Source organism: Echeneis naucrates, chromosome 5 (genome assembly GCF_900963305.1).
Source record: "Echeneis naucrates chromosome 5, fEcheNa1.1, whole genome shotgun sequence".
NCBI classification, from domain to species: Eukaryota; Metazoa; Chordata; class Actinopteri; order Carangiformes; family Echeneidae; genus Echeneis; species Echeneis naucrates.
This window is the reverse complement of record NC_042515.1, coordinates 15250946-15276844: the sequence shown is the minus strand read 5'-3', so window position 1 is coordinate 15276844 and position 25899 is coordinate 15250946. Positions and strand designations below refer to the sequence as shown.

At 40.1% G+C, this 25899-nt stretch overlaps 3 protein-coding genes across 3 annotated transcripts; all 3 read right to left on the bottom strand.

Annotated features, from left to right (window-relative positions):
- Positions 1–2666: 2666 nt before the first annotated feature.
- On the bottom strand, positions 2667–4777 carry il10 (interleukin 10). The gene is made up of 5 exons (XM_029502187.1): positions 4616–4777; positions 4454–4513; positions 3610–3774; positions 2990–3052; positions 2667–2891 (listed from the first exon to the last, which is right to left on the bottom strand). Exons 1-5 carry the CDS (start codon positions 4775–4777, stop codon positions 2793–2795), a joined length of 549 nt encoding a protein of 182 aa, XP_029358047.1. The 3' UTR covers positions 2667–2792.
- Positions 4778–14219: 9442 nt separating this feature from the next.
- On the bottom strand, positions 14220–15638 carry il19l (interleukin 19 like). The gene is made up of 5 exons (XM_029502994.1): positions 15483–15638; positions 15250–15312; positions 14967–15119; positions 14823–14885; positions 14220–14529 (listed from the first exon to the last, which is right to left on the bottom strand). The coding sequence occupies exons 1-5, from the start codon at positions 15636–15638 to the stop codon at positions 14437–14439; spliced, it is 528 nt and encodes a 175-aa protein (XP_029358854.1). The 3' UTR covers positions 14220–14436.
- A 2304-nt stretch (positions 15639–17942) lies between these two features.
- On the bottom strand, positions 17943–25142 carry prelp (proline/arginine-rich end leucine-rich repeat protein). The gene is made up of 7 exons (XM_029502221.1): positions 25048–25142; positions 20561–21035; positions 20295–20480; positions 19991–20148; positions 19671–19867; positions 18801–18876; positions 17943–18672 (listed from the first exon to the last, which is right to left on the bottom strand). The coding sequence occupies exons 2-7, from the start codon at positions 21029–21031 to the stop codon at positions 18582–18584; spliced, it is 1179 nt and encodes a 392-aa protein (XP_029358081.1). The 5' UTR covers positions 21032–21035; positions 25048–25142; the 3' UTR covers positions 17943–18581.
- Positions 25143–25899: the final 757 nt, after the last annotated feature.

Below are 25899 nucleotides of genomic sequence, written 5' to 3'. Positions count from 1 at the left end.
AGTCCCTCTGATGTGGAGGTCCTACCCCTTGCCCCTGTTTTAATCAAACCTCCAGGTTCCTACACTTTGGACCTTTCACAGAAGGAGGCATGCCCCGAAACTGTTCAGCATTTGGTGTCAGTGGTGGGAGTACTCTAGTTAGCGTAGAAAAAACAGTGAATTTTTCTGGATTGTGAAGTTAAACGTGTCAATGTAGTGTCATCAGTATGTCATTATTGTGTACAACTTTTTTTTTAACAATGTGGGGAAATATGTAGGACGAATGCTTCTCAGTTGAGGTGATGACACAGAGCTCAGTTCTTTGAAGTGGCATGCCATCCTGGTTCACAATCAAACACATCCTCTCAGATAGGTGACCCTTTCCAGACAAGGTAGCAATACTGAGATACCACATACCATCTCACTAAGAAACCCACATCTCAGGGTGAACCTCAGTAAGATCATCAGAGTTGAGTTTTTCATGTGCAAGAAATCTGATGGTTCTTACTGTCAAGTTTGGTTTGGTACAAGTTGTGGTTACTATGCTGTTTCTTTGTGTGTGTGTGTTATTTTACAAGCTTCATTTGAAGGAACATAAGGGGTTTCTAAGAAAAGTTGTTAGGGGGAATGCAGACATACTGAGTGCACTCTGCAAGCAACCAGATCCTTTCAAGGTTTGTTCATTTACTGTACACTGAAGTCCAGCATATTTCTCCCCTCATTGGTCTACATCTGCACCTGATAATGGGACAGACACACACTTGACTGAATGAAGTCTATAAATTAATTGCATATCAGAGAAAAGCCGGGCACGGGGCACAGTCCGGCCCAGTTTGGAACAACCTGGCTTCTACAGCCCTGTCAAAACTGAACAATTGGAAGAGAAGCTGCTGGTTACTCTGGCTGGACCCCAGAGATCCATCCCAGCAGCACTCCACCAATCTGGGCTTCATGGTGAGGGGCCAGATGGAAAGCTATCCTCAACGTTTGCAAAAGAAAAAAAACATCTGTGTAACTATCAGATTGTAAGGAGCAATATCAAAGTGTTTGACCTCATCGTGTCTGCGGGAAACCAGTCACTACTCATTGCTTTTACTTGATCGTCATGATGATGAAGCAACTGAAACAAGGACTCTGGGAGTACAGGATGAAACAGGGAAAGAGAGGCTGCTGAGTAAAAAAAATAGATTTTAATCACTACTTATTTGCCGAATGACGTGTTTGGAGTGGTTACTGCTGTTTGAGTTCTTGGGGTTAACATTATGCTTTTAAAGAACTTTACTTTTTTTTTCTCCTGCTATAATTTCTCTCCTGTCCTTGATCTGTCTTTGGTCCAAGTGTTCAGCAGCTTTATTCGTAAGGGAAGAGAGGATATTATTTCCCTAACTTTTGATTGTTATCAAAAAAAGACAAGAGTCAAACCAATTGAACAGTCCTGTGTGTCCAGAGAAGGGCAGGATTTGTGGCGTTAGCTGTTAAGGGAAAGTGGTATGATGGTGGATCTATAATTTGGAAATAACCTCCGTCTATACCTCTTATTCTTCAGAGGCAGATTTTTTTTTCTCTCGAGTTGTTGAAAATCTTGTAACTATGCTTTGGATTTGAATATTGCATTAGCTCATGATAATACTAATGACATGATTTCTCTTTTTTTTTTTTTTTTTTTCCCAGTCAGCCTCAAAACCTTTGCTCAGTCAGGCATTCAGCAATTAAATAACAGCTACATTGTAACCACACACACACAAAGAGATTAAATTGACTAATTCAGTCTACCTAACAGGATTAAACTTTAAGGACACTGTTAAGACACAGGTCAAAATAACAAGCATATGCTCCATCAGACAAATGTTATGAATGATATCTTTGCATATGGTACTGTCATTGCTGTAATGGTGTTATTCCTACATCATCCCACACTGACTTAAGAAGTGATTGGTGAATTGTGTTAGAGTAGTTTCAGTGCAGAGACCTGAGTCAAATCAGGCTTCACTCAAGTCTGGATCCGTACAGACACTTGTGCAACTTTGCTGTCAGATTAATGCATGTGTATATGTTCAAATGGCAGGCGGAGCACGTCCCTTAGTAATTTTTGCTTAAAAGATTCCTTCATTGCTCAGGTATCATTGAACCATGGTATAGCTGAGGAAATCAAAGCCTCAACAGGAGTTACTCCCTTTGGCTCAGTCAGTGTGAAAAATAACATCAGTGATACAGCAGCGTAAATAATTGCAAGGCACTTGTTTTTCCTAGGGTACGATTGCCTCTGTGACTAAGTGAGATTGCTTTTGTATGTGTGTGAGTGCATGTGCAAATATGCATGAGGATGAGGCTGGCTATTTACACTTACGGTAAGTTAAGATACAGCAAGGCAGTTGCTGGTAAGTGATGTATATGGGTCACGTTTGAGGTTAGTGCATCAGCCTGTTCAATTTTCACCCTAGTGGTTCCCCACATATAGAATGCAACTCTGCAGGATGTGATGTATTCGGTGCTCTACCAATTACCCTCCAAATGGCACGAGATGCAAGCGGTATCATCTTATGAAATGAAATCAAAGGAGATGTGTGTTATTAGAAAGCCTTTTATTACTCTTAAAAAAAAAAAAAAAAACGACATAAATATAAATTACATAAAATAAATAGAGTTAATGACAATTTTGTTAAGACACAATATGGTCCTATATTGATACCTGTCCATGGGACAGTTAACAGTAGTCTCAGAACAGCAAAGACATAAAGTCAGCAGACTCATAGATTGAAAAAAACAAACAAACAAACAAACAAAAAAGGGATCACATTTTCATTGAGGTCAGCTCAGACATTTCTGTGGCGTTTGGAGGCCAAGTAAGACTCAATGTAGTTAAACAGCAAATCCAGCTCTCCCATGGCTTTGTACAGACCTTTACTCTCCAACTGTGGACAGACACATGCGTTAAAATCCAAAAATGCATACATGGCCACTGAACATTCATTTTTTTCTAAACATATTAAAGATAAACCTCTTCACTCACCTGAATGTATGTGGTGTTTATGTTTCTGATGTCAAACTGTTTCTTGCATGAAAAATAGTTCCTCTGTGAAAAGAAGAAAGGGAGACTGTCATTGAAGCGTCCCCTGTCTCAGAAAGATCAGGCCAGCCATACTAAATAATCCATTACGGCAGTCAGAGTGTTTTTACACTTTCTAAAGCAGTCTGAATCAGAAAAGGGGTTTCAATTGTGTGTCACATGTCCTGAAAGACAGCTTGAAGACAGTCACCAGCTTGGTTTTGTGAGCAACGTCAGTGTTGTGAAATGTTCTTTTGAAGCTTTCTTCTTCAGCAGTCAGAGCAAACTACGGCTACGAGTTAAGCAGCCAGATTTGATGGCTGAATGGATCGCGGTGAGCTGATGCCGGATCAGGCTCTGCAGTTCTACAACAGATGAGTTGCTTCAGAGAACTACAGGAGGACGTGGATCGGCGGAGGTTTGTCCTGGAGCAGGACGGTACTTTATCGGTGCTCGGATGTCACGCCTTAAACTGGAAGATCCTCACTGAACCCCACTAACCTACATCAAATCTATTTTGCTGGAGGACTGACGGTGCGGTCTGATCCCGCAGCGGGACTTAGCACGTGTGTGTCGGTACTCACGCATCTAGTGACGTCACTCTTGAGCTGGTCGAATATCTGCTGGATGGACTCCATGGGAGGCTTCAGGTCCCGGGTCTCCTCCGTCACCCCGGCCATGGCCGTGGGCAGCACGGTGCTCAGGTAGAAGTCCAGGATGCTGTTCATGGCGTGGCAGGCGAACGGGCTCTGGTGGGGGGAGGAGATCAGCCGGTTAACTCTTTCCCACAGACAACTTCGGATTTGGACTATTTTCTGATTACCTCATTTTGTGGACGATAAGGCGCAATATCACCGAACGGGTCTATTTTCATACACAAGGCGCGTGATAAAACATATAAAGGGAAGCACAGCACGTAGCGGGGTTACTGTTCTCTGATTGGTTCATCGCTGCCAGCGACCGCACGTCACTAACCTGAAGTTAGTGTGACGCTGGAACAACGTTGTCTAGAGACATTTGATTATAATTGGATTATGATGTGGATTTGAAAATTGGGTTCACGTTAAAAAGCTAACATTGGCTTGACGTCTAATTATAGTGAGGTAACACTGATTAAATGTTGGATGGCGGTCGGTTCCCAGCACTAAATAATTAGTTATCTAAAGGTTGTCCAACTCCCTGTGTCAGCTGGGAATGCTCCGACAGTCCATCAAGGGTTAGGGTTTTGACAGATTTTTGAGCGCAGTCTGCCACATAAAACTGGTTCGAGGTCAGTAACAACAAGAATTCACACATAAGGCGCACTGACTATTTTTTTAAGTGAGGATTTTAAGTGCGCCTTATAGTGCGAAAAATACGGTAAATTTGAGGCGCACCAGAAGGAATGAACTTTTTGGAGGGTTACTACGAAACAGGCAAACAACTTACTTTGAAAGAGTCCTCCACGCTCTGGTCCAGCAGCGACGTATCCAAGTCGTTGTTTGCTTCCTACAAGCAGAAAGAAGCCGGAGCTCAGTGACTGAGAGCAGCTGCAGAGCTGCAGCATCACAGACATCACACTTGCCGAGTAAATGCTGCGCTTGTACTCACATAGAAGTCTCTGATCTGTGAATAGTCCTGTCTGAGCTTCTTGAGTCTGACAGGGAAGCCCTCCACGAAGCGGCAGCACTGGTTGTTGCACATTGGAGTGCAGAAGACGGTGCTGAGGAGAGACAAGAGCACCAGGATGGACAGGAGAGACCGAGGACTCATACTGGAGGTCAAGATGCTGAAGTCTTCTGGCTTGAGACAAAAAAGAAGAGTGGAGCCTCTGGAGAAATACACTCGGTATGACTTCTCAAGATATCCGAGGAGACAAGTGCATATGGGATCATGAATGTATGCATTTATAGTCAAAAATGGCAATAAAGTTGTGGGTGGAGTCTGAAGCTGCATGTTGGGGAAAATTTTTTTACACAATCTTTACACATGGGTTTGCCCTCCTACGAGACCAGCTGGTAATATTGATCATTTTGATCAGAGACAAAGCATGAATGGAATTTTCATATGGCATCATTACATTATGTAATTACTGTAACAGCCACACCCACCCACGCACACTCACACACACGCACACACACACACACACACATATATATATATATATATATGTGTGATAATAATACCAATAATAATAATAATAAGAAGAAGAACAACAACTTTTACCATTATTATTATTAGTAGTAGTAGAGCAGTACAGTACTATTGTCTCCATCAGTTAAACTAATACAAGTACAGTATGGCAACAAAAAATATTTTTTGAAAAAAAACAAAACAAAACAACAAAAGCTTAATCACATTATTATATCATTCCATACGCTAACAGAGGAAATAACAGAGGATATGGTGCCTCTCAAACACGATATTGAAGTTGTGGTTTGAGTTGATGACGCCGTGGATTCTCTCATTATGTCAAACTTGTGCTGCAAAATAATAGCTGACTTTGCAATTAGTGAGCGCAATCAGTTTTGATAGCATTCTTTAGAGATTCCATGATCTGTTCAGCTTATTGAACGTGTTGCTCAACACTGGTATTTCTAAAAATAATGGAACAATCATAATGATCATCGAAAAGAAAAAAAAAAAGATACAGAAGGGAAAACATTAGTATTTTACAAAACATTACTTTTTTCTTTAAAATCTGTAGATTTTAAAGGTGCATCACAGTTGTCATTAGCTTGTGTTAGTTATGATCCAAAAGCCTGCAGTTTTGTGTACTGTATTGCGCTTTATGCCTTTTTTGGCTTTTTTCATGTTATTAGGTCAATGTGATTCAAAGACAAGCTGAACATGTAAGTTGTTTGTAGGCTAACTAGATTTGGAACAAATATCCTACCACAAAGTCTCAAAGTAGTTATTGTATTATGTAATTATTTTTTTAAAAAGAATTATTTTTACATAATTTTACTGCATTGGTCAAAAGACATCACAGCATATAAGGAACACAAAGAACTAAAGGAAAATACAATGTCAGATCACATCAGATTAACAAAAAGTTGCTGAATTAGTTCAGAGAATTCTATCAATTGCGAAATCCACGTAAAAACTGGATTAAAAGAACTGCAAGAATGTGCAGAAAATGAGGTTATTGTACATGCAAATTACAGAAGACAAATACAATCCTAGTTTGTAGAGCACTGGGTCTGAGTAAAGTAGACCTTTTTCTATAGATTGCTGAAAATGTTACAATCGTGATAAAAATGTACATATATAAGTAAGTTTGTATGAGAAATTCAGATGAGTCAGCAGTAACCATTTCATGGGAAACCCCTCTTACTTGGGTACTCAGTCTGTGTGCATGTGTGCAGTGGTGTGTAAGACAGAAAGAATGTGTGAATGTGTATGCCTGTTCTGCACATTTAGCGTTTGGATTTCCTGATTTTGCTAACATAGTTTATTTTTTTAATGCTCCTGTGGCAGTATTTCTGTGTGTGCGAGAGATTTTGAATCTCATTTTTGGATGTTAGTCTTCCTTTCTTGTCCACAACTTATCATCTTAGTGTCCAAGGAGTGACCAGCAAAACTGTGTGTCTTAAAACTGAGTCTTAAAACCACAATCCCACGCTATCAATGTAGACCGATAATTCATAAAACAACTTGACAATATTAATATTTAGCCATCTTTTGCTAGAAGTGTTGCAATGTGTCCAGCTCAATTTCATAAGATCTATTTGTCTCCCTCAAAAAGAAAAAAGGAGCTAGGAATAGGATAAGCTGAATTTCAGTGAATAGCACCAAAACTTTATAAAATGTAGAATTTGGATCATCAGAGAAGTGTTAGATTGTCAGTCTTCCTTCTGCATGGGTTACTATTTGTATGATCATTAGTTCTGCCAGGAAACAGTGTCCCCTCCTATGTCCTGTTCACTAACTCAGATCTCATCTTACATGTTTCACTTTCCATCATCCGAATCCGGAGATGATCAGGCGTTAAGGTGATGGGACAGTTTTGATGAAGTATACTCAGCCATGCTCAGGATGTGCTGTCAGCAATAGATACTGCCCTGTTCGTTAAACCTGAATGCTGATATCATATCCAGTTGAGTCAGCTCCCCGTTGGGGCCTGTCCCAAAATTTAACACCAGATTACACTGAATTCATTTACAAACTTTAAAAATAAAGTGGATACCAAATGCTATGAAAATCAGATACACTGTACAAAAACTGCAGTTACTTCTTTACATTTCCTCCAAACCACATCTCACATTTTCTTTGTTTTTGCATGCATGCTTTGTGTCTTCATAGTGTAGCGAGCTGCAACAGCCTCCCTTAGAAGAAACAGATCTGTCCTTACAAACAGATTCACCACATTCGTATTTCACTTTCACACCAGTCGTCTGCTTGACAGCATGTGACTGTATGTTTTTGGAGGTACAGCATTCAGTTTTTCACAGTCCTGTTTCTGTTATTGTTTATGTTTGAATGGTTATTGTAATGTAAACATACATATTGGTAACGGAGTGCATGTGCTAATGTTTCAGAGTGAAGAGGAAAGAAAGAAAAATATCTATGAGTTGTACTGGTTACGAAACAATGAAACAGTCCCGTCCAACCACTCATTCATCACTCACTAATATATTAGTGGTTGCTGTGACACGTATGAAATCTCATATTCAGGCGGATGTCCGTTTTTAAGATTATGCAGTACAGGAAAGGCAACATTGTTGGAGTTTCATGTCTGATTCCTGTGAAGGACCGGCAATGACCCCTTAAACATGACATCAGCCATCATGGCCATTACATTTTAGGTTATTGACATAATGGCCACTTCATCATGTGGAGCTTAACAACTATGTATGTGTCAGTGCAACTATGATGGAAACGGGGCAAATTTAAAGCATGACATGCAAATGTGACCTTAAATACACACTAAAAAATAACAAAGACTTCCTCTGAAACTTGTACGGTTTCATATGTTTCAGAGAAGGGCTGAGCCAGCGGCATTACAGGAATGTAACACCGTAACTAAAACTAAAGTAGCCCCGTTCTTTTGCTGACCAAATATCTCTGGGCAGAGGTGAAACTTTGAAGTTACACAATTTTCACTTTGATCTTTGACAGTTCATCTGGCCATGTCTTTTCAAAACCATTAGTAAATGAGTCACTTAGGTATGATGCTCTAATCACACTTAATTATTCCATGTTTTTATGTGTTTCGGTGCAAGTGCGTAAGCACATGTATGCATTTGGCCGGTCGCAAAGGCGCCTGTGATGGTGTTAACCGCATCTATGTAAGCACAGCTCACTGTGACAATTATTTTTCCATGGTGTTCAAAAATCTGAATGCTGCATTAGTGAAAGTAAAAAACGAACACAGCTTTTCAATACAGTTTCACAGACGAATCCCAGTTTCATTGATTTATATTCATGTGTTAATTTTGTGCTTTGTTGGTAGACTGTGGCTGTATAAGTAAAGGTGAAAAATCTCCCAGAAAATAATTTTAAAAAGAACATGTCAGAAGATGTCATGCGAACCAAATTTCAGAGGTTATTGTGAACACAAACACTTACTACCTATTATTTTAATTGTGTGCAGCATCACAATGAAAACAAAATTATCCAGATTTTCTCACTTGTGGAGTAGTTTCAGCCAGGCTGATTTTGAACTGGCTGATGCATAGATAATAGTATGATCAGCTCTGTGATTCATCACTGACCGCTTCTTCCTTCTGCAGTCAGAGATTTGACTCATGTCCAAATGTGCAGGGAATATTTTGACACTTGATGAGGTCAAAATCAGGAGGGTGGTTTTTCAGATACTAAGGGTTGGTATGAAATGACAAGAGTGAATTAATCACTTCTGTTCCTGAAAGACACAGTTTGGGTGCACAGAAAGAGAATTCAAATTTAGCAGTCATTTTTGAAAAACATGTTGGTGTTCGCATATGGAATTTAGCAATTCATATCCTTATAATGCATGCATTACTTTTTTTTTTTTCATTTTCATTAAATTTCATTGCGACAGAAGCAGTTATGATTACAATTTGTCTCCATGTAAATTCATATTTTAGTCCATTGGGACTTAATGTTTTTCTTCCAGCTCTTGTATTTGTTTTTGTCAGTTTTAATAGCTTTCACAAATCAATATCACCAAATTAAATAGGGATGGCAGCTTCAGGGATTGCACCAGTTGTTCATAAGTCTTCTCTGTCTCTCCCAACTTCATCTCCTGTCTCTCTTCCAGCACCTCCCCAGCTTCTTTGGTAAAGGCTTAAAACCAAAGTTTCGTCCTGTTAAGGGGAAGTTTTGTGTCAACACTGTGCAATAACTGACATTCTTCGTTGATATTGGGACTTTTGGATTTCTCTTGAAAGCATGTTGAGATGTGAGTGATTTGGTACCATGCAAATAAAATTAAATGCACTTTAATAAATACTGCAGGCGTCACCTGTAAGTGCTACATATAAACATTACTCACCTAATCTGATCTGTGAGCAGTCAAGTCTGAGCTTCTTGTGTCTGACGGGGAAGCCTTCTGTGAAACAACAGCACAGATTGCTGCACATGGAAGTATCGACCACAGTGCTGAGGAGAGACAAGAGCACCAGGATGGACAGGAGAGACCGAGGACTCATACTGGAGGTCAAGATGCTGAAGTCTTCTGGCTTGAGACAAAAAAGAAGAGTGGAGCCTCTGGAGAAATACACTCGGTATGACTTCTCAAGATATCCGAGGAGACAAGTGCATATGGGATCATGAATGTATGCATTTATAGTCAAAAATGGCAATAAAGTTGTGGGTGGAGTCTGAAGCTGCATGTTGGGGAAAATTTTTTTACACAATCTTTACACATGGGTTTGCCCTCCTACGAGACCAGCTGGTAATATTGATCATTTTGATCAGAGACAAAGCATGAATGGAATTTTCATATGGCATCATTACATTACATAATTACTGTAACAGCCACACCCACCCACGCACGTGGCCACACACACACGCACACACACACACACATACTGTATGTAACTATAATGATAATTATAATTATTGTCTACATTCGTCCTCATAGTTTAGCACCACAGAGTGTCAACATTATATGAGACTGATGCAGTTATAGTCGTGCAGCTAAATATTTTATTATTTCAGTGTGTGTGTGTGTGTATGACCATCACCAGCCCTCCCTGGAAGCTAGTTTGTGGATTTTGATTGAGTGGAATGACCTTTGTGTGGCAGGGAGGGCAGTGCTACACCTCAGTGAATACAGGGGGGGACAAAGGACAGACAAGGTGGTGCTGGTAGGAACTGGTGGAGTGACGGATGCTGTGCTTTTCCTGTCACCTCACTCAGGATTATGAGAGTCCAGAGGGTTTCTGTGTAGCTCTCTGAAGAGATGGGAGTCCAGATAGGTGAAGGTGTCCCAACAGAGGAGCCGAGTCAAAGATAGGGTACATAGTGATGGAATGAAAGAGCAGCTCAGCCCATTTTAGGCAGGATTCATCAATTCTTCATGATATGACCCAACAGAGCTGGCAAGTGACACCACACATGAATATGGGCATTCCCTAAATATGAGCGAGACTATCACTAGGGCCCAGAGTCGGGTCAGGGGCCCCGGCTCCCCAGGCCCGCCACCCTGTGTGCGGGAGCACGTGAGGCACCAAACTCAGAGAGCCACTGCAGCCATGTGGCACACCGCAGCCCCCAGTTTTCCAGGTGGGTAACGGGGAGCACCACTAAGCCAAAGCAAGCGTGTGTCGGAGTAGGACAGGAGGGCCCCATGCCTCCCAATACCCCCCATCCACCACCCAACCGTGGGGGACCAGGCCCCCCAAGCACAGCACAGCAACAGGGGCACAACAGCCGACACAAACCAAGACCGACCAGCTGTTTAAGGGCACCCCCCACGCCCCCAAGGATGCATGGAGACTTTATCCGCCGCAAGCTTTCCTGGCCCTGGAGGAGTTCATTTTAAATTTAGCATTACAATTGTCTAAAATGTTGATTTAGATTTAAACTGTTAAGATGTGTTAAGATTTCTTTAAATTGTAAGACAAATGGTGGCCAAATTAGGTTGCTTAAAACCTCAGTTAAAATAAATAAATTGAACTGTATAAATAGTAGTTAAAATGGAATAAATTTTGCTTTATTAAAATGCAAAGTAAAAGCATTTAATTCATGTATAAGAAGTGTTCGTTGAAAATTGTTGTATGTTTAAAAAAACTTTTACCGAATAAATGCACTAACCTGAAGATGTGTTTAAATGTACTGTAAATCTTTGTTGCAGTTCATATATATCACTGGTGTTTCTATTTGAACTAATGCAGGATAGGTAGCAAAAATATTTTTAAAATAACATAAAAAGCAGTTAATCACCGTGTTATTCGATGCATTAATAGTCAAAATTGGCAGTAAGGTTGGGGGGAAGGAGTATAACTGGACATGAAACAGTGAAGCATACTCTTACCATGCTGTTCAGATATTTTTTAAGTCTCGTGGCTTTGGCCACTTCCACTCTGTCTGCTGATATTCCAGCTGTGTGACTCAGATAGTTGGCAAATCCGAACAATCAAAACTGCTTAGTCAGGAAACTCATGTTTGGGATTTCTATTGCAACAGCAAATACACATTACCCAGGATACAACCTCCTCACTCCCTGCAGAGTTTACACCAACCTGTAGGAGGCCCCAAACCAGTGACAACATTGTGATTTGTTTTGCTTCTTCTCTGCATTGCTTTTATTGAATGCGATTTTTATCTATTCTGTATAACCATATTGTTTTTAATTTACTTAGATTCTGTTGAGTGCCTTTACGTATTGTTGGAAGCACTCTATAAAAAAAAGATGATTACTGTTATGGACTGGTGACCTTGCAGGGTGTACCCTGCTCTCGCCCAGAGTGAGTTGGGATTGGCTCCAGCAGCCGTGGTGGTAAAAGATGGATGGATGGATCACTAAAACAACAATAAGTGGCTATATCTCAGCCTTTTAAAAAATATAATCATATAAATGAATTTAGTATGTTCATGTTAGTGTCAGTTTTTATTTTATTTTCTATTTACTGTATTTACTTTTATATTGACTGCACTTTTATATCTCTTTATTCTATAGTTTAGCACCTTGCATGCCTCTTAATTACACCATTCTTTCCCCTTGTCAAGCTGCTGTTAATGAATTTCCATAAAGTATCTATCTAAAACACAACATACGTTAATACACGTTTCACTTCCGCCTCACTGCGCCTGTTTCATGAGGATGACGAAGGCGGTCAGAGGTCAGGTGGTGACCATGGGAACGGGACGGATGGGCTACAAGTAATCACGGAGAACAAATGCTGAGTCGGTGGAGGAGGAAAGACAGCAGATAAAGAACACCAGAGAAAGTGAAATCCAGACAAACACACCGTCTGATTTCTCTGCGGATGCTCGGCCTGTGACGGTAGTTTTAGCAGAGAGTGAGGACAGTCAGGCTATCTCTGCCGAGCGGGCTAACAACGTAGCTCTGCCCCTTTTCAACCATCGCCAGCATGAAAAATCAATCAAACAAACAAAACAAAACAAAAAACCGACCGAACGAAGCGACAACACGACAACACTTGACAACAGAGACCAGGACCGCAATGAGTTCACCTGCTGAAAGGCCTGACAGACGCCATCACACAGGTGGGCCTCCTCTTTTTGTTATTGACTGCATACATCTCAAAGGTGTTGTAGTTGTACAGAGAGAAGTTGATAGAAGCTGGTTTTGTCATTGAGGCTCTGATGGTAGGATATGGTGGAAATCCTGTATGAGACAGGATATTAGAAACATCTGTCTCTCTCGGCTTCACGTTGTTGACCAGTACGTTGATAGTGTTTTCTTCTGGCTCTGGAAAGTGTCCATTCAAACTAACTGTAAAGTGTGTGTTACAGACATGCTACTGGTGTCTCAGTAATGTAACCTATAATAAGGTACAAGTGTGAGCAGGGAGGAAGGGGAGCTTCTGAAATGTTGTGTCCAAAGGCCTCTGCATGTTTGATCTGGGCCTGTTAAAATTGGAGTTAGATATTAACTTAATTTGGTGAAATATGATTGTCTAGATACTTTTAAGGCAATGTCAATATTTTATGCATTTTTGAAATTGGTGGGGCTGGCCTGTATTTGGGATGTGGGTTGGAGACTGTCATAGCGTTGAGAGGATAATGAGTAAATGTGTGCAACAATTTGCGAGTCTGTGGTGGAGTTAGGGAAACACTCTTACTTATTACAAAGTATGGTTTTACCACCTTTTTGGGCCTTTTATTATCCAACATCCATGTATATATTTAAGGAAATTGGAGTGTTTTGAGAGACTAGGCTACGCTCACTGTTGAACACATTCTTTGTAAACATGTGTCCTTGCTGAGTGCAATAACAACCCACGTCACTGTGTCCTGTGTGGCAACGAATTACTCCTTTGAAAGGTGTATTCATTTTTGTAAAGTTCTTTCACTTCTATCCTCATCTGCAGTTTCTTTGTAACACGTTACTATAGCATAGACAGTAGCAGCAATAAAAGAAAGGACGGAGAAGAGAGAGATATCAGCATAGTAAAAAAGAGAGTGGCTTACAGAAATAGCCTTTGTTTCACTTCTGTGTGCGTTGTACTGATTCAGTAGTTTACAGTGTAGGGCAACTGTAGCATAGAGTTGATTTGCTCTTCTCTATCTGTGGCATTTGTCAGTTAAAAAAGACTTCAAACAACACAATGTACAGTAGCACATCAAAATAAAAGGGACACATTTATCACCACCCAGGAATTTGCAGTGCTAAACCAGGACCCTGTACTTTTGTCCTGATGATAAATCATGTCAAGCACTAAGCATATTTGATGTATCACTAAGGATTAAGAATTAAATGGGGGTTTCTCTTTGTGTTGTTCACGTGATTTTGTAGATCATGGAGCAACTAGTCTGAGAGTCATACAAATTATAATAGTGTGAGTGCTCTTGGTCCTGGTGTGAAAGTTGCTTCACAGCTGTCTGTATTTTCATTAATCACCACTAGATGGTAGTGGAGAAAATGCATCACTTGTTCGTGGTGAGAGAAAACAGTCAAGTTACTGTTTTTCTTTTATTTTTTCTTACAGCAAAACATTAACAGTAAAAAAAAAAGTCAAATCTCATCCATTTGTTTAGTCTGTATAATAATTTTAAAACAGAAGCAAACATAGGTCACTTTAACATGTTTCAATAAAAAAAATAAATACTTAAAATTGAGCTTATATAGTGTTAATCATAAATATTGCGTTATCCGCATGTTTGCAGATAAAAAACATTAAATCATTCAAGTAAAAAGCTATAGAAATACTAACTGTCACAAATGTGAAGTCAAAGTTGTAATCTTCTTTCCATTTACAAGTAATACCAGGAGAGATCTTCGACAATAACTTTGGTGTTGTTGAGAGTCTTTGTGATCATGATTGTATTTTCTGGTTGAGTCCCTCTAGCCATTCCAGCACAGTGTCTAACTCTCCCATGGCCTTCTGTGCTGCCTGGCCAACTTCAAGCTGCTCACAGACAGAGAGAAAAAAGGAAAAAACTGGTTTATTAATAAAGTCTGAGTTATAGAACCAATCTGTTGTTGGTCCCATCTTATCAGATTTAGCAGTTTAGTTAATGGAAGCTATAAGACTGATTTCTAACAACCAGGAATAATCAGTAGTACTTAGTTCTAGAGTCTTGAAAATTCTTGACCTCATCCATGAGGCTGTATCGGTTGTGACTGACTGGTGGGAAACCCAAAGTATAGTACCAGGAATTACCAGGAACAATACTAGGAGTTACTTCATACACTACATACCTTGATAAAATCAGCATGGATGGAGTCAATTTTCCTCTGGGTTTCCTCTTCACAGTGGCAGTGCTGCAAAGAGCAGGACACAGTTATGAATAAAAGCTGTTACTCACGTTAAATTGCCACTTTATTATTGAACAGCGAACTTACGCATTTATGTATATCTCTTCTGATGCTGACAAAAGCATTTGCCAGAGCACTGGAGCCGCGTTGCTGCTGCGGTTCTGAGGAGGCGTAATTGCCAAACACTCTCTCCACATAGAAACGCAGCACAAGGCGCAGAAAACAGCACGTCTGCCCCTCCTGAGAAAGAATTGCAAAGTTCGGATTAAAGCATACTCTTGTAGCTCTGAGTAATCCATGTCTTACAAACATGACTGAATATAGAGCATTTGGCAGTGTAGTAACTACCATAAAGAACACAAGGACTCACCTGAACATCCTTTATCAATGATTTTTCCAGAAGTTTGAGTCCAATGTCATTGTCTCCTGCTAACTGTGATATACAAATAACAAACAAACAAACAAACAAAACAGTAAATAGCTTTTCAGAATTGTTGTCTCAAATTTCTTCTTAAGTAGGTCAAAGTTTCTGGGTTGTTTTTTAGTATTTGTGCTTAGCTGGAAGATTTTATTTTGAGTTGAGTGTGTGTGACTTAAACTCACCACATCTGATCGTATGGTGGAGTAATATTTGCGCAGTTCATGTGTGTGAACACTGACAGAACAGCTGCCCAGATGCAGACTTCGGCTGTCAGCAGGTTCACTCAGACAGCTGAGCAGGAAGAGCAGGCAGAGAGAGCAACAGAGCAGTATCTTCATCACGATGGTGATCTGGTGGCAAAACTGGCAAAAAAAAAAAAAGAATTATTGACACCTCTTTAATGTAAATAATTAGAGAAATTTATTATATGTTGTTAAGTATTGGTTTATTTATTAACTATTAGATATGAGTGGTTTGTTTATTTTATCTTTGATCAGCTGTCCAAGAACCATAATGCTAGATACATACCAAAAATTATTAGTTGATCAATAAATACTTACACAATACAATATATACAATATATACAATAATAATAATATAATGATACAATAAATAATAATAATGATACAATAAATAAATTCATGTACCAATTCAGTATTGATCAAATGCAATACATTTTGAATTTATTTGAAAATATAGAGCAACATTATTGTAGAACAATAAGCAAGTGGGGTAAGCAAGGGTAAGCAAGTGACAAGTGCAAAGCTCAATTTCTATCACCCATCAGCACAACCAGTAGCTCACCTGTGTACTCACCTGTGTGTATGTGTGTTACTCAGTGGATGAGTCCTGAGAAAGTTGTGTCTCTCTGTGTCAATGCTGTGTCCTTTTATACTGGAGTCAGGGGGATTTTACCAGGTATTGCACAGAAACATATTCATGCATGCACCTGCGCATTTACACACAACCTCCTGAAAAAATTGGTTTCCAGGAGAAGGAAGTGCATTGTCACTAAAGGAACTTCCAGGTGATGTCTGAATACCAAATTGAAGGGAAAGGGAAAAGAAATTGTCAAAGATTTCCTCCTCTTTGAAGTGAAGTGTGGTCATCGAAAATATGTATTCAGTGTCAGTGATGTGTAATTATTTGCTGAGTCATTCATTAGCATATCATAATTTATGATGATGATGTAAATGTGTTCTGCTCTTTGTTATTACAAAATGCTGACTCCACCATTTTTCTTCTGAGTTTTTAAAATGTGTTGATCTATTGTTCTAGGTTTAAAATTGGTATGTTTTCCATCATCACCAATTATGTCAGATTTATCAGTTGCCATGTTTGCCCATTAATGTTTAGATATAAAAAGCAAGTAAAACCTCCTCCTGCTCCTAGTGGAGAGTGCTCTTTTTGTCAGAGATCCTACTCCCGTCAGACAAGTCCTGATCGGAAACACCTACCAGACCAGCTCACCCACATGTCTGGCCAGGTAAACTTTTGATGACTGCTGAAAATTTACTTGTAGTTGGATGAATCATGAGCAGGGAAGTCAAATGGAAACTGGAATATCCTGTGTTATTATATTGAAGTGTAATCAATCCATAGCGTCTCTAGAAAAATAACTTAAGGGAAGTGCAGAATTTCCTCCTAGGGGCCATGGTAGTGTCCAAATCCACGACTGCTGTCCAATCAGAGCCTCTGTAATTTTGAGTGTCTGCTGTCAAAAATAGCAGACAGCAATTGTTAACTCAAGAAGGCGTCAGCAGCAGCTACTTATCTAATGTGTCTGTGGTTAACATCTTTCTAAAATTTTATTGCTTTAGTATGAATTATATTTTTCTGAGACTGAGTTGTGTTAGTGCAACATGTTAATCAGCTTCTCAGAGCTATTAAGTTACCCCAGAGGACTTCCTTGATGGTTGGGCACCATAAAGTTCGGATGTAAATTGGCTATCATAAAGGGCCTAGTTGTTTATTTTTCAATTTCTCACATTTGCCATTCTTTTTTACCCTTTAGCACATGCCATAACTGTCTTTCTGTACCAGTCCTTAAATAGAACTGCTATATTTCAGTAAAATAATAATAGTGGATTGTGTGTTTTCGTGCTGGTCTGTTAACTCATACGTAATAATATTTTCATGTAAATTTTCTGTAGCTGTAAAAGTGTTGGTTTTCCTTAATATATAATGAACCAGTATAATACTAATGTATGCGGTCATGAGCTGCCTGTATGTTGGCCCTCACAAACACTGTGCCTTAGTGCACAAAAACTCCATGAAAAATCAAAGTTCCTGAGTGTTCAACTGGGATGCATTATCAGTTTTGTGACCTGGGGTTATAAGGTGCTCCAAGTTACACAATATACACCCTCTCCTAGGCGACCCAGCCCTCTTTAACCAAAGCCACCTAGTGGCTTTTCTGCAGCCTAACTGGCAGATTGATTTGCCCTATTCTTGGCTGCTCCTGTGACGCCCAACTGAGTGGGGACCTTGCAGAAAGAATCTCCTGCAAATCCTCTGAAGCCAACTTCTATGGGTTCGCAGAATGTTTTCTAGCCTCTGCCCTGCATTCCTCCACTCATTCCTGGTCCTTGGTAATTTTGTTGTGCAATGTTGCAGTGTCACAATGACAATAAAGATTCTGAAATGATCAAAGAAGAAGTTTTATTTTCCATAATTTGTACAGAACGTCTTTATACAGAAGAATAATATACAGAAGACGAAGGATGGAGAGAATAGAAGGGCATTTTTACAGTACCTTGAAAATCACAGGCAGATTTGGGACAGCTTCAACTACATGGTAGTTATGTTTTAAATGGGTTCTTCTGAAATGAACTGCAAGTGTGTTTGTTCTAATTGGTGGCAGCTCTACTCTGATCACATCTGTAAATAACATAACTACCCTCTGTATCTGTGGCCTCTGTCAATGAACCTGTATTTTCAGGATTTATACAGTTTTATTTTATAAACAAAAAACTGCAAATATACTAACAAACAACATACAAAAAAACTATTCCTAAATGTTAGCATATCCTCTCCAAGATTCAAAGGACACACCAGTTCTGAATCTGGCAACAATCCATCTGTCAAAATATTATTTTTTTTCCCATTCATCTGGAATCCCTCTTTCCATCACTGCAGTATGTATGGGTGGATATACCTGATACTTCATTGAGCATATTTTGCCTTCAATTCATCCTGTGCACAGTAACTCTGTCTGTGTTTGTTTGTGTGTATATGTGCGTGTGTGTGTGCATGCTCCCAATTCTCGAGTCATGTTTCTCCTAAATAACAATTGAGTGAAGGTGTCTGAAGCACATGATGACATCCAGAGGGATGGGGGGGCTCAGGTGATTTCCATCCAAACGCAGGTATCTGAGGCAATACATTCATTACAATCATTTCTATGACACAATTTTTAAAAACCCATCAGTTCCTTGTATTACTACCGCTTGTTTTCTACTACTACTTGATCAAAGGATTAGTGACATAATGCTACCTACCTTAGTCTGGGTGCCAGGGTGTAATCACTCAGATCAGCCTGCAAGCTGTAAGGACAGATCAGGGTGCCGTTGATGCCTGGAGGGAAAACACACAGCCATGAATGTGGAGTTTTCTGCAGAACTTGAATACACAGTAAGTGATGCCAAACAATATCTAATTTAAGTATGCTGTTACAGGAAACAGATACTTATATCAGGAGATAAGGTTTGAAAAGAGCTTGAAGGCCCTTTATGGTAACTCTAGTTGACATCTCTACTGAAGGCTTTGTTTTGTCTATTACACCTTTTATTAAGATTAACACTGAATTAGGTAGAGGTTAAAATTAAGTGAAACGCCATCATCTGGTGCTTTTAAAAACCCAATGTTAAAGCCAGATTAGTTGATTTTTCTGCCCAATTGAAGGCCATAAAAGTAAACATTTGCTATGTTGAGCAGCTGCCTACACTGACACAGAGACAGCTCAGAGACTTTCTTACCAGTAAATTTGCGCTTTCATATTTAACTTGGTCCCAGTCAGTAAATTAGAAATGCTATCACGTAATATTGTTACTAAGCACTTACCATACTGTGTCACAACCTTTTTATCGAAAACATCCTCCCACTACATTTGGAAACACAGTTGATAGGAGCTATGACTATGAATCCAAACTGTTGTGGGCCAGAAAACAGAAAAAATGAGCTTAAATATGCTAAAATGCTCCATAGAGCTGAGGACAGGAGTCAGGTTTTTCATTGTGACCACCTTGTACCATTTTATGTGATTATTGACCAGTGCAGCTTTAAGCACACTTAATGTCCTGTAAAGATTAGTGTTGTTGATCTGTCTTGACTAATTTTATCACATATACTGAAGCTGGTGCTGGACTTACTCTCAATGCTGTTGTGATTAAGATGCAGGTGCTCCAGGTGACCGTTGAAGAGAGGAATGGAAGCAAGCTGGTTGTGGGCTAGTTGCAGGTCCAAAAGGGAGGAAATGTTGAAGACAGCTTTGGGAACTCCTTTATCACTCAGCTGGTTATAGTTCAGTCTCACAAATGCAAGATGAGCAAAGTCTTTAAAGTAGTCTCTGAACATGGGATGAAAAAAACAAAACAAATGTAAGGCTCAACATTTAACTAGTGTCTGCCAAAACATGCTGTGTAGGATTGCACTCATTGGCAATGTGACCATTTTTTAGTGGTATACTTGCTTTGGGATGTCATCTATACGGTTTCTGTCCAGGAAAAGTTGAATGAGACTACCAGGTACACCATCAGGCATCTTCTTTAGGGTGTTGTGAGCCAGGTTGAGCTGCATGAGGCTCTTCAGGTCCTTGAATGAGTTCTTTCCCAAGCCACTGTCACTCAGCTGAAGAGAAAGAGTACACACAGTAAAATCAGATCAGATAATTGTATATGCTTCAGAGAAAAATATAGCACCCTGCCACTGTTCATACCACAACAACACAGTGTGGTAAGATATACATAAAGGTACAGTTAAAGAGAGAGGTATACCTGGTTATGGTACAGGTCGAGCAGAGTCAGATTCCCCATCTTATTGAAGGCACCAGCAGGGATCTTAGAAATGCGATTCTTACTGAGACGGAGCTGTTCTAGGCTTGCTGGGAGACCTGAAGGGACTTCTTTTAGCTGGTTACGGTGCACATATAGGTAGAGCAGTGATGGGATTTTTTCGAATACCTGCATGGGAGACACAGAAGTTTTAGCTCTACTCAAGTTATTTTAAAATCATGAATACTAAACGGAGGAAACTCTCTTACCTGTTTATCTATTCTGTGAATGCGATTGTTTGCCAAATTGATCCAACGGACCTCAGTGGCATTGACGAACGGCTCTGCCGTCACCTCTGAGATGTAATTGTTCTGCAGATACAGGTAGTGAGTTCTGGATGGGACGACAGGGATCGCACGGATGTTCCGGTTTTCACAGTTCAGAGAGTTTGGATAGCTTGGGGAGCATAAGCACTCTCGGGGACAGTCAGGATACATGGATGGTGGACCCAGGATGACAGGGGGAAAGTCTGTGGGCTCCTGGGGCTCTGCGGGTACAGCAGGCTTGGGGACAGCAGGCCTGGGGACAGCAGGCCTGGGGACAGCAGGCTTGGGGACAGCAGGCTTCCTGGTAGTGGCTGGGCGCCTGGTGGGCTTCTTTGGCCGAACTCTCTGGGTGAACACTGCCCCCATCAGGAGGAACAGAGCCAATGCAGAGAAGAGTCCCACGCCGGCCTTCATTGTCCTACAAAGGAGTGCAAATAAGTAATTTTTGTGTAACTTAAGTAAATAGAGAAAGGCATACAACTGTGATTTTGGTTCTGCTCATTTATCCGTTTATCCGTTTCCGGGTCACAGGGTGCTGGAGGCTAGCCAATATGGTCAGCTAATTCCACCCTTGGAGAAAGTTTCAACAGCTGGAATGCATTGGTCCTTTTTCTGTGTTTTTCTCTGTGTGTGAGCTCTGGGTCAGTGATGACTCTCAAGAGGATACCAACCCAGCTACCTTGATCAGTATCCGTTTAGAGGCTCTGTGCAGACCAAGACAGTTGTTTCTTAATACACTGAAAACTTCTGCATGCAACTGTTTATATTTTGAATGCTCATAAACCGACAGGGGATTGGTAATATGTGTTACACTTGCAGCAAAAATATTCACAAGCCCTGCTGGTTTTTGCTCAAACTGTGCTGTGATAGGGCCTAAATGGCTAAAATGTTAGTGTCAAGATAAACATCAAGCAGGTTTCTGTTTGACCTCAACCATGAAAACACTGATTGTACAGTAACATTGTGAACCAAAACCTACTACACTCTGCTCCCTGAAGTTTAACAACACTTTTTTACAGTAAATTTTACTGTCTGCTGCTGCTATTACACAAGAATAGCTGAAATATTTCTATTTATGATTTAGTGGCCTGTTGGAGTGAGAACTATTAATATTTGTACAAGTGAGTAGGCCCTGTCTGTTATTGGTACAATATTAGTGGCTGCGCTTGAATAAGAGTACCAAGAATAAGCAAGAATGGAAAATTCTATGATCTGGAAGCCCTAGACTTACAAAAAAATCTAAGATAGAGTGATCTGTTTAATTTTCTCTAGGTCCAGTGTAGGTGGGGAAGAGATTTATACAGGAAATTAGTACTTATGAGGAAGAGGACAGGAAAAGTTTGGGGATAAAGGCTCTATTATTTGCACTTTTCCAGAGTGGGAGCAAGAGGAGAAACTTTTAAGACTCGGAGATTAAAGCCCTTTGACCCAAGAAAGGCCCAAAGGAAACCAGACCAAATCCCATGGTCACTCTGGAGGATCTGTCTGACGTATGCTACATGTTGCAACAATTTTGGCATTTACTGTTTTCACTAGCAATATGTTTTGAGTGTGAGTTTTTCTCTCAGAGTTGTTTAGATTTCAGGTTTTGTGGCATTACCATCCTGGTGGAACACAAAATGATCACATACAACAAACACCCAAATTTTTCATCAGGAGAGCAAATGGGAGTTGATTTAAGGCTTAAAATCTGTGCCACAGGTGTTTACAATTTATATCAGTTTAGCTCATTTGTGTAAAATGAAATGACCTTCATGTTCTCTGGCAGAGTGATAGTTTCTCTCTCTCTCTCTCTCTCTCTCTCTCTCTCTCTCACTCACACACACACACTGATTCTGAGATGTTTGACTTATGATCACAAAGGATTTACCATTTAGTTAATTTACCAAATTCACTTTTTCAAATTGGAATAATGGCTATACTGGCTGTGTGTCTTAATTCTAGTTTTAGATTACAGATGTCTGACTGTGTGCATTTGTTTCTTTGTACTGTGCATTGTACCCCATCAGAATAAGCCTGCAGTAAACAGTCCCCACACAGCTGTCAAAATAACACTTTGCTACTAATGTACTATTACTTTCCAATCACTTTTCTGCAGTTAGGAAAGCATCCGGCCAATTTGATAAACATCACACATGAATCACAGGGCAGGAATGAGGCTTCGAGCCAGAATATGTCCCGCCTGGAAAAACATATCTGAACTTTTCTCTGACAGTGTTCCCTGGCACTGCCCTTCCCTTTCCCTCTGAGCCATTCAGAGCCTCCCAGGTCCTTGTTCACCACCACAGCCAGTGCCTCTCCCCCCTACAGCTGATGTTGTCATGACAAGCAGTCTGGCAAATAACTAAAGACTCAAAGTCAGATGCTTAATTCATTGGGTTTATTATTTGTGACCTTATAAGTAAATCTGATACATATCAGCGTGAGAATTGCATTTATTGCAGTTTCAGAGATTATTGCAGCAAATCTCCACATGCCAGGCATTTATAATCTTTGACATAATAAACTGAACCAACAAAAATACATTAACTACCCTATGTTGCCTTCAGTCATAGTACTAAATCTTCATTTGCTGTTGGAGTTTGTCCAGTATGCTGATTTCTAGTTCTAAAATTTGACAAACAATGGCAAATCTCTTATTTATTTAGGATAGCAGACATTATTTTATGTAATATATATGATATAATATTCAGACTGTATTTTGGCTGCACAATCAATTGAAATATTATTAGATCTGTAATAGTCCTAATTGCAATATCTAAAAGCTGTAAAGTAGTGTGGTGTTACAGAGATGCTTTGGCCTCCAAATTTCACTCTCCTGGTATAAGGGAACATGTTTGCTTGGTACAAGATCCAAGTGTCTGTGTGTGTGTGTGTATATATATATAGTCAGTGAAAATAAAATGTAAAAATGACCATTTCACTGATAACAATTTCACATAATAACAATTAGGATTAGGTTTTTTTCGTTTGTTTGTTTGTTTTTTGCTTTAAGTGCAGCCCTAGAATGCATCATAATTCTTATTCTTGAGGAGAAGACAAAGAAAAAATCTTTGATGCAACAATATCCTTGATGAGCTCTTTGAAGTTCATCACATTTTCTGGCTTTTTGTTTGGTTGTTGTTATTTGTTTTTAACACTGCTTAGAAGAAACACTAGTAAGAGTCATGAAGAGCAAAGATCAACAGACGAACTTAAGATATCTAAAAACATCTGTGGCTGATTAACACAGCTGCAAAATATCTCTAAATATCATTCAAAGTGTGTGAGAGTCAACCTAAATATGTAATATAAAAACCCACAATTTTTTTGACACATGATGACTCATTTCCATATATTAAGGAAGTGCATTTTATGCAAAAAAAAAAAAAAAAAGAGTTGATACACATGCAGGTTCAGTTCTGCATTGGAAATGTGCCAGTTATAGAAAAATGTTCCCTCTTTTTAAAATTATTATCAACAGCTGATACTTTGCATGAATTAGTGCCAAAATGTTTCCTCATGTGGGTGTGGCAACTATGAGGGGGAAAAAAAATACAAAGCAGATTTAGGTCCATCTGGATATGCAGTGAAAAAGTTGGAATTTGCACTGACAAAAAGACTTAACGAATAGAAATGTAATAATTATTTGCATATACTCCACCCTGCCTGGACACTGTCGTCACTTTGTCTTTGTCCTGATCAGCCAGCTCAGCCTAGATTGACCAGTGTTTTCTGGGAATTTTTACTGTGCAAGCCACTTAAACATAATAATATAGGCAGCAAAGCCTGGACTTTTGGGGGGGAAATGCATGCCTGAGATGTTTTTTAGTACATATTAATTTTTTCATTTTTCTTTTTGGGGGGGGGGGGGGCGGGCGCTACCCAGAGAAGATTGTCCATCTGAATTTGTAAAGATGAAATGTTTTATATTGCTGCTTCACTGCCAAATTGTTAAAATTCCTTTAACCAAAACAAAAAAAAAGAAAAAGAAAAGAAAATGCAGGAATCCAGAGGCTTCTTCTGATAAACTGTGAAAAATTAGGATCCTTCTGCACCAACCAAAGTGAGCCGCAGGCATGCTTTTATAATCACAACTGAAGCTATTTCAACGTTTCTGCAGCAGCAGCAGCAGCAGTAGCTCTGCTCACTCCCCAGTTGAACAGGCTGGAATTAAGGTGAGTGTGCAGGAATGGAGAAAAACAGAGTGGAAGTGTGCAGCAACTCAATGGAGGAGAGTACCACTTTGTATGGCACAGTGTTTCTATAGAAACACACCAGCATGGTCCAGCTATGCCAGTGCCAGGATCCCCCCTTGGTCCAAAAACACACACTAACACTGCTCTTTTTGGCTCTCTCTGTTTCACATAGCAACACATTCCTGTTGATTTGTATATTATTCGTCGTCCCTCATGAAAAACGGCCCCACTGGAAACAACAAAATTTCTTACCTGCCTCTGGTACCTGCCCTCTTTTGTCAAATCACAAGTTTTGTGCCTTTTCGCCTCTTTGCCTCTCTCACTCTTGTCCTACCCCTCCCTCTCTCGGTCTGTTTCTCCCCATCCCTAACTCTCCCCTCCCTCTTTCTCTTCCTCTCTCTCTCCTTGGGTGGACAAGCCTGCCTGTTGGGTTTGTTCCCTGGCTTCTTTCCCTCTGAAGGTCACAGTGGTTCTTTCTCCCCCTCTGCTCGGCCTGGGGCCAGAGATTTAATCTTAGTTCCTTCTGGAAGACCACAGACTCTTTCATGTGTCCTAACTGTGACACAGATTGTTATTGTTTTGTTCTGTTACAGCAGAGCATGGGGGTATTTGTGTCAAAAAGACAAAAAAACAAAGGTGCATGGGTTTGTTTGCATATTTATGTATGGGCAGATGTGTTTCTGTGTCAGAAGTCTTTGAGAGATCTTGTAGACACTGGACCTCTGTTAGGGAAAGCCCAGCTGCAATTGCATCTACTCTCTGTCTCCCACCCACTCTGCTATTGTTTAGATGAGTGTACTGAGATCCAGCCATATGTTTTTCATTACCAGCATCTCTCTGCTGACTCCATGGCATCTTTTCTCTGTCAGTTAAGTGTCCAGCATCAGTAAACTGAAACGGTCTGATTACTGAGGTCCAGCTGAGACATTGTGTGTGTGTGTGTGTGTGTGGGTGTGGGTCCGTGTGCGCATGTGTGTGCTGGGGGTCATAACAGGAAGTGGGGCTCTGTGGCATACTGATACTGAAGTGTGGAACCTCTATATACATGTGTTTGTGTGCACTTATATGGCACTGGGGGATAGAAGCTGGACATGTGTTTGCAGC

Excerpts from the sequence above, each read along its gene's own strand:
- il10 (XM_029502187.1), bottom strand. The coding sequence starts at position 4,777 with ATGAGTCCTCGGTCTCTCCTGTCCATCCTGGTGCTCTTGTCTCTCCTC. Across the intron at positions 3,775-4,453 it reads GCGTGGAGGACTCTTTCAAA|AGCCCGTTCGCCTGCCACGC; the intron begins GTAAGTTGTTTG and ends TCCCCCCACCAG. Across the intron at positions 3,053-3,609 it reads AGAGTGACGTCACTAGATGC|AGGAACTATTTTTCATGCAA; the intron begins GTGAGTACCGAC and ends TTCTTTTCACAG.
- il19l (XM_029502994.1), bottom strand. The coding sequence starts at position 15,638 with ATGAAGATACTGCTCTGTTGCTCTCTCTGCCTGCTCTTCCTGCTCAGC. Across the intron at positions 15,120-15,249 it reads CATTGATAAAGGATGTTCAG|GAGGGGCAGACGTGCTGTTT; the intron begins GTGAGTCCTTGT and ends ATTCTTTCTCAG. Across the intron at positions 14,886-14,966 it reads GAAGAGATATACATAAATGC|CACTGCCACTGTGAAGAGGA; the intron begins GTAAGTTCGCTG and ends TGCTCTTTGCAG.
- prelp (XM_029502221.1), bottom strand. The coding sequence starts at position 21,031 with ATGAAGGCCGGCGTGGGACTCTTCTCTGCATTGGCTCTGTTCCTCCTG. Across the intron at positions 20,481-20,560 it reads TTCACAGAATAGATAAACAG|GTATTCGAAAAAATCCCATC; the intron begins GTAAGAGAGTTT and ends TCTCCCATGCAG. Across the intron at positions 19,868-19,990 it reads CGTATAGATGACATCCCAAA|AGACTACTTTAAAGACTTTG; the intron begins GCAAGTATACCA and ends TCCCATGTTCAG.